This window comes from Aplosporella prunicola, assembly GCF_010093885.1.
Source record: "Aplosporella prunicola CBS 121167 unplaced genomic scaffold K452scaffold_160, whole genome shotgun sequence".
NCBI lineage: Eukaryota > Fungi > Ascomycota > Dothideomycetes > Botryosphaeriales > Aplosporellaceae > Aplosporella > Aplosporella prunicola.
In genome coordinates this window covers 1-6,943 of record NW_022983688.1, presented here as the reverse complement: position 1 = coordinate 6,943, position 6,943 = coordinate 1, and the positions used below count along the sequence as shown (strand labels likewise).

The 6,943-nt window shown below is 49.6% G+C and overlaps 4 protein-coding genes across 4 annotated transcripts; 2 read left to right on the top strand and 2 right to left on the bottom strand.

Moving 5' to 3' along the window:
* Positions 1 to 57: 57 nt before the first annotated feature.
* Positions 58 to 1,263, bottom strand: K452DRAFT_281870 (uncharacterized protein). Its single transcript, XM_033539511.1, has 2 exons — positions 897 to 1,263; positions 58 to 841 (listed from the first exon to the last, which is right to left on the bottom strand). Exons 1-2 carry the CDS (start codon positions 1,229 to 1,231, stop codon positions 127 to 129), a joined length of 1,050 nt encoding a protein of 349 aa, XP_033390919.1. The 5' UTR covers positions 1,232 to 1,263; the 3' UTR covers positions 58 to 126.
* Positions 1,264 to 1,806: 543 nt separating this feature from the next.
* Positions 1,807 to 4,213, top strand: K452DRAFT_260993 (glycoside hydrolase family 47 protein). The gene is made up of 4 exons (XM_033538559.1): positions 1,807 to 2,188; positions 2,249 to 2,869; positions 2,919 to 3,604; positions 3,652 to 4,213. The coding sequence occupies exons 1-4, from the start codon at positions 1,894 to 1,896 to the stop codon at positions 3,793 to 3,795; spliced, it is 1,746 nt and encodes a 581-aa protein (XP_033390918.1). The 5' UTR covers positions 1,807 to 1,893; the 3' UTR covers positions 3,796 to 4,213.
* K452DRAFT_239817 (uncharacterized protein) lies at positions 4,139 to 4,825 on the top strand (the record flags this gene model as incomplete). The annotated part of the gene is made up of 2 exons (XM_033537749.1): positions 4,139 to 4,485; positions 4,570 to 4,825. 2 exons carry the CDS (start codon positions 4,139 to 4,141, stop codon positions 4,823 to 4,825), a joined length of 603 nt encoding a protein of 200 aa, XP_033390917.1.
* A 366-nt stretch (positions 4,826 to 5,191) lies between these two features.
* K452DRAFT_363295 (uncharacterized protein) lies at positions 5,192 to 6,606 on the bottom strand (the record flags this gene model as incomplete). Its single annotated transcript, XM_033546567.1, has 4 exons — positions 5,192 to 5,196; positions 5,234 to 5,329; positions 5,378 to 6,425; positions 6,472 to 6,606. The coding sequence occupies 4 exons, from the start codon at positions 6,604 to 6,606 to the stop codon at positions 5,192 to 5,194; spliced, it is 1,284 nt and encodes a 427-aa protein (XP_033390916.1).
* Between the last annotated feature and the right edge of the window lie 337 nt (positions 6,607 to 6,943).

The following is a 6,943-nucleotide window of genomic DNA, read 5'->3' as shown; positions in this document are numbered from 1 at the left end:
GGGGGGCAGAGGCTGCTTTAATTTTTTTATCTTCCTTTTTAGTGTAAACTGGCAGCATTTGTTTTTTTTTGTTTTTTAAAAAAAAAAAAAAAAAGGACACGATGGACCGAAAGTGTTGCATTGTATTTAACGCAGCCTCTTCGTCGAAGCTTCCAGCTCAACCGGCCTGGCCTCGACCTCATTATTCGGCAGCTCTCTTATGAAATTATGACCTGAAAGCTCATAAAGGCCTGCATACTGCGGCGGCTTCTGAACAGGGGGGGTCTGGTATGCCTTCGGGGTCTCGGTTTGCGAAAGTATGAACGCAGTGTCTGTATCTTCATCCTTTGGCGGCCTCCTGTGGCGTCGAAGCAGAATGATTGCTACGATCAAAGCGATGATGCCTATGACGCCTAGGGAAACACCAAGCCCAATTCCTACTTTTGTTCCGGTTGTTAGGCCGATAGGGGACGGAGATGTGCTGGTATGTATTGAGCCGAGGACTTGCGAGCCTGATGGAGCATTGTCTTGTGATGTTTGGGGTCCTCGTAATGACTGCGATGCTTGTGGAGGATGTGGAGTAGCAGTGCTTGTTGAGGCAGGAGAGGAGCCTGATGCTGTGGATGGAGCTGCTGCTGATGTTGCGGACGGAGCTGCGGTCGACATCGGAATCTGGACGTTCCATCCGAGAATGGCAATTGCACCGACGGTGGAAGAGCGGGTCAAAGTTGTTGTCATTGTTTTCCAGTTCTCAGTGGATGAAGATGCGGTGGACGCATAAGTGAGGATCATTCCAGGTGTTACTACTGACACACAGTCACCGGCGATTGAAATTACAGGATCGTGAGCCAGAGTATAGCCTCTGTGCCATTGTCAGCACAAAAATCCCATCATCCGAGAATCGAAAGCCGACTTACGAAGGGCAGCACATGGCAAGAGTGCTAGAGCCATCTTTTATAGAGGACTTCACGGTGTGAAAATAGTCCGGGCACATCAAGGGCAATATACTGAGCGCAGTATGATCGGGCGCGCCACCCAGCCCGAGACGAGCTTGCTCCCACCAAGTTGTCACAGCAGGAGGCTGACACCTGACTATCGTGTTGATATCCAGTCCGTACCCAGGGTCGAACACAACGAGGCTTGGTCCGTTGAGACGAAAGGAGCTTGCACAGCCCGACACCGAGGGAAATTTTGTGGTTAGAGGAATCCAGGATGTGACCTCGCCGCTGTTGGTCTCCGCTGGATACGACATCTAAAGTAAATCTAAGATATTTTGGGTCGGTAAGGCTGTTTCGATGGCAGATCTGCCAGATAAATTGAGGATCAAGTGCTTTACGCCGCCAAAAGCTGAGTGATAAACAACAAGATACTGATATGCTTGCGGCACAGCACCTAATGTCGCCATGGCGAATTCTGCCCATTGAACGTAGCCGCGTGCGGCATGCCTTGTTCAATGGTGACTCGCTACAGGGCCAGGCGAGAAGCGATGATTTTCCGGGGATCTGGAATTGGCTCCACACCCGAGCCCCTGCTGTCGCGGGCGGCACAGTGCGGCACGGTGCGTCCGCGCCCACCAGCAGGCCTTCAGTGGAGTCGGCAAGGTAGCCATACGACCAATGATGTCAAAATGCCAGCTTTTTGCCCTGCCAAGCTATTGACCTTCGATGTGAAGACTGTCCTTTCACACCACTTCGCGGATAAACCTTGTCGTTTGTCAGAAAATGGAAACAATTCGGGCTGCCGCGCGTTTAAAGCGTTACGGCGCGGTAGATACAAGTATCGGCCTGGGCCGTGCCGCTTTTTAGGCTCGACAAACCATTCTTGAGTCTCGTTGTCAGCCTGACTCTTTGCTTCAGGTGACCAACGGCTCTTGAACCACATTTTAATCTTTTTCATCATTTTACCCTGAACGTGATGGCCACAAGGAAGAGAGATTCAACGGCTCGGCTCCGCAAACGGCAGTCGGCTCCCGGTCTGCATCGTGCCTTTGTACAGGGAGGACCCTCTTCGCGTACTGGTTTTTCGTCTATCGCCCTTAAGGCATTGATTGCGATTGTCGTTGCTCTTAGCTCATTACTTCTCTGGCTGAGAGGCCAGTATGTTGGGCTGAGTCGTCCAGTAACGACAGCTGAAGACTGGGGAACCCGAAGACAAGAGGTTAAAGAGACCTTTGTCTCCAGCTGGGATGCCTACGCTCAGCACGCCTGGGGTTAGTCTTCTCCAAGAACGACATAAGCAACCTGACCCACCTTAACCATACCACAAACAGGCCAAGACCGCTTCCACCCCATCTCGAAACGCGGCTCCCAAATGAGTCCCAACGGCCTAGGCTGGATCATCGTCGACAGCCTCGACACGCTAATGATCATGAACCTGACATCTCGCCTGGCATCTGCACGCCTCTGGGTGCACCGGAAGCTGGACTATAACCAGGACCAAGATGTCAATACCTTTGAAACGACCATCCGCATGCTGGGTGGCTTGCTGTCCGCGCATTATCTCGCTACGCAGCTAGCCGGCGCGTCATCACGCAGGGACTACGTCTACTTGTCTAAGGCTACTGACCTGGCCGACCGGCTCCTCGGCGCGTATAATTCCGCCTCTGGAATTCCGTATGCGAGCATTAACCTGCGGATGGGTGAAGGGATCCGCTCGCATATGGATGGGGGATCGTCTTCCACTGCTGAGGCTACTACGTTGCAGATGGAGATGAAGTACTTGGCACAGCTCACCGGGAAAGAAGTCTATTGGCGGAAAGCCGAGAAGGTTATGAAAGTCATTGACGACATTGGCGTGCAGGATGGACTTGTCCCGATCTTTGTGTCCGCGGACATTGGCCGTTTCACGTCGCGGGAGATTCGTCTTGGAAGCCGTGGCGATTCGTACTATGGTGAGTCTAGAATGTCTCTTGCCACTGCTTTGGATATTGACATCAGCAGAGTACCTCATCAAGCAGTATCTGCAGACTCACGAGCCTGTATATCTCAAGATGTGGGAAGAGTCGTTGGCTGGAATCCGCAAACACCTGATCATCCCAACGCGGGAATCCAAACTCAACATCGTTGCCGAGCTACCTAACGGTGTTGGAAGTAAGCTGTCCCCAAAAATGGACCATCTCGTTTGCTTCCTGCCCGGATCCATAGCCCTTGGAGCAACAGGTGGCCACACCGAAGCCGAAGCGCGAAAGACCCCCGACTGGAATGCCGAAAAGAGCGAGCAGATGGACCTGGCAAGAGAGCTCATGAAGACATGCTGGGGCATGTACAAAATTACTGAAACTGGACTCGCGCCCGAGATCGCTTGGTTCAACGTGAATGAGGATGTTCTGCAGCCACGAACAAGTCCTTTGCCACTGGCGCGCAGCAAGGATAACGTCAACGACTGGAAGAAGGACTTCGTCGTCAAGCCGCTTGACGCACATAATCTGCAGCGACCAGAAACCGTGGAAAGCCTGTTTTTGATGTGGCGTATTACGAAGGATCCGATCTATCGCGAGTGGGGCTGGGAGATCTTCGAGGCGTTTAAGAAGTATACCGTCCTGGAAGGTGGAGAAGGCTACACGTCTCTGGACAACGTAAATGCGATCCCACCCACTCGTCGAGACAATATGGAGAGTTTCTGGCTGGTAGGGTGATCTTTCCACTATCATTTTAAATTAGCTAACGTGAAAAGGCCGAGACGCTCAAATATCTGTATCTCTTGTTTTCGCCAGATGACTTACTTCCTCTTTCGGAAAACGTGTTCAATACCGAAGCCCACGTCTTTCCTGTTATGAACCGAACAAAATTCAAGACGGGTTGGCAGCGGAAGGGTTAGACCTGTTCAGCGATTAGCAGGTGAAGAAAGTATAATTATCGGAGGTTTTGACAAACCTAGTTGGTGATCCGAAATGTAGTCGTACAAACGGGACGCTTCAGTAGATTATCCAACAGCTTTGTACCGCAATCCGCCGGCTAAATACTGCGACGAAACGCTGATGTTACATTCCAGGAGAGAAAAAGCGCACCCAGCGGTCATTTTAGTGCCTGCACCCCCATACCAACCTAACTTGATTTGGAATCCCCTGGCCACGCGCGCAGACTTCCTTTTTCACCATATCTATCAACCACTTGTATATAAACTCTTTTCCCATTACTTACCTTACACCCCCATCAGTACGATGAAGCTCACCATAGTCCTCATTGCCAGCATCGGCGGCGCCGCCGCGCAAGTCGGGAGCTTCTTCTCATCCTGGAGCAGCAGCAGCAGCAGCAGTAGCAGTAGCAGCAAAAGCAGCACCGCTTTGAAGTCAAACACAACCGGCTCCTACCTCACGGCAACCGCAATCGTAACCAACGCGCAAAACAACTCTGCTTTTCAATGCTGGCGTTTCAAAAATCCGCTCGAACCGCTTTCGACATCCGGCGCGCTGCGCTTCGGGTTCAATCTCTCTAACGCTGCCGCTGCCGAGTATGTCGTCATCCCGCCGCGCTTCGACGGTGGCGTGCAGCTTGCGCCTAGGCCATTGTAAGTTTGTGCTTTCCCATGGAACACACTGTGGAGCGAGTGAAACGCCTTTTAAGTCTGGATGTTGATACTGATATTACATAGCCTCGGCATATACGCCTCCGGCCTCGCACACATCACTCTCCCGTTCAGTGACGACGAGGCCTGGATCCTCGGCGGCAAGAACGGGCTTCTCATTGTGGCTGACCCAATCGGTACTGGTCACCATACGACGTATCCGACGGACGAGACGACGGTGACGTTCGCGCTGCCGATTCTGAATGACGAACTCCCGGCGTACGAAGTGCTAAGTAAGGGACCATGTTTTTACCACGGTACGCAAGTGGTAGGCGGGGGATAGTGAGTGTAGTGCATGTTATGTATTACTGTTAGGTAGTTTACTTACATCAAATTGCTTCCCAACATTATAAAGCCCGATAGGAGCTAACACTTCGGCTCCTCCAAGCCACAGACACTGGCCAAATGATGTAGACCACAAACGTCCAGATGTAATATAGCAGCGCCATTGAGAAAACGAGGAATAAAATCCAGCTCGGCTTCCGATAGTACACGATTCCTATGCTGATCCCATAGGCGGCGAGTACAGCACACGCCTGAGTATAAACAAGGATCACCAGTGCGTAAGTCGCGACAAGCGCTTTGGAGCCAAGTTTTTTGAAGAGCTGCGAGTCGTCATCGGCGTTGATAATTTCGCGCGTATCACTACCTATGCTACGAGTTTCGTAATCCTGTAGTGTTTTCATGGTACCTTCTCCTTCCGTGCCATCAACTTGAGCAGTCTCACATGTTGAGGAATTTGGCTGCGTTTCTTTATCCTTAGGACTTGGTTTCATTTTTCTCGTTTCTAGTTGTCGTTAGCCATAATCATATCATGTAGCAAAAGCAAACCTACCGCCCCAGGCTTCTGCTGCAGTAAGTACCGGAAGGACAAGAATTAATATAGGAAGTATCTGTCCAGCGCTCAATTCATGGATGATTTCCATGCGTGACTTGAATCTTTCGGCAGGCATGTTACGAATCCATGCCAGCATCATAATACCAAAAGTAAATGAAAACAACACAGGAATAATTTTGATGAAAAACGAGTCAAACATCAAGATGTGGAGATGTTTAAGGTGTCTTAGCAAATTCTTCCAAGATTTATTTGCTTTCGCCTCCTGTGACATGAGCTCTTTTTCTCTGATGTGGTTTTGAAAGGTCTGCCTGTCATATTTTTCCATGGAATCTTTGACTCGAAGTAACTGTGGCAGCCAATGCTTGGTGTAGCTGGTAGTTGACCTGTGTTTTGTCATGAGAATGACAAGCCGCTGGGTGTACGCGTGAAAAATCCAGAATAGCATGACAATAAGATCCAGGATAGTAAATATGGTGAAGAGGACGCTATAGCGAGTAGTTGTCCCATAATGAGAGCCGGAAATGACGCAGGCGAATCGCAGAAAAGGTTGAGATCCGGCAAGCTTTGTGAACATAATTATCAATGCCACTTGAAGTAGCAACAAAAATACGGCCATGAGGATCAGTCGAAGCGCGAGAGCGAGCGGATGCTCTTTGAAATAGCGATGGATTGTTGAAAGGGTCGCCAGATGCGTTGTCCAAGAAAGCCAGGCCAGGGCAGTGGCTACCTCAAAGGTATACACTGAAATGTCGCAAAACTTCAGCCACACCACGATTAAAATCGCCAGCTGGGAGACAAGCTGTTGATCACTCATGGCAAGGATAAAACTCTCGAATGCTTCCGAGCTCTTGTTGTTATCCAATGCTTTCGAGCTCTTTTTGCTATCCTCTTGAGTTCCATCTTTCTGCGTAGGATTGTGGAGAAAGTCGATGATGAGGTTGTCGGCGGCATTTGGTGAAAGATCAAGATCGATGCTTCTGTTGAAGTATGCAATGAGGATACAAATGATCGTAATAGCCGATGATGCTATGAAAGAAGCGATTGCCTATTTGGTTAGTATACAAGCGAATTAAAAGATATCTGGAACATACACCTGGCCCTACAATGTCTGGATCATAAGCGTCTTCCGAGTCATGAATTCTGCACTGTGTGTCTTTTCCTGCACAGGAGAAGGCGAAATTGGGAGGGGGCCAGTGTCCCTTTCCAGCTCTTCGTACCAGCGTCATCCTGGATACAGAATCTATAATAGAACAGCCTGTGCCGCGTTGAGCGATGCTAGGGTTGTTCGGTTGCCGAACTGTGAAGCCAGAGGTATGGTGGTATGAGTTGAAAGATAATTACGTGCCCGATTGAGGATGACTTGTCCCTGGGTTGTGCAGGCAAGAGCTAGAGTGGCAAGAGCAGCCTGCCTGAAAGAGGAAAAAGGTTGGATGGTTAAGTAAAAACTAAAAACTAAATAAAATGAAGATGGTGATGTAGTTTTGGTAGAAAAAGTGGTGCTAGGAGGACATGAGTTGGTGTTAACTTTCTTTTTTTTTTTTTTTTTTTTTTTTTTTTTTTTTT

Excerpts from the sequence above, each read along its gene's own strand:
- K452DRAFT_281870 (XM_033539511.1), bottom strand. The coding sequence starts at position 1,231 with ATGTCGTATCCAGCGGAGACCAACAGCGGCGAGGTCACATCCTGGATT. Across the intron at positions 842-896 it reads CTTGCCATGTGCTGCCCTTC|AGGCTATACTCTGGCTCACG; the intron begins GTAAGTCGGCTT and ends ACAATGGCACAG.
- K452DRAFT_260993 (XM_033538559.1), top strand. The coding sequence starts at position 1,894 with ATGGCCACAAGGAAGAGAGATTCAACGGCTCGGCTCCGCAAACGGCAG. Across the intron at positions 2,870-2,918 it reads CCGTGGCGATTCGTACTATG|AGTACCTCATCAAGCAGTAT; the intron begins GTGAGTCTAGAA and ends TGACATCAGCAG. Across the intron at positions 3,605-3,651 it reads ATATGGAGAGTTTCTGGCTG|GCCGAGACGCTCAAATATCT; the intron begins GTAGGGTGATCT and ends TAACGTGAAAAG.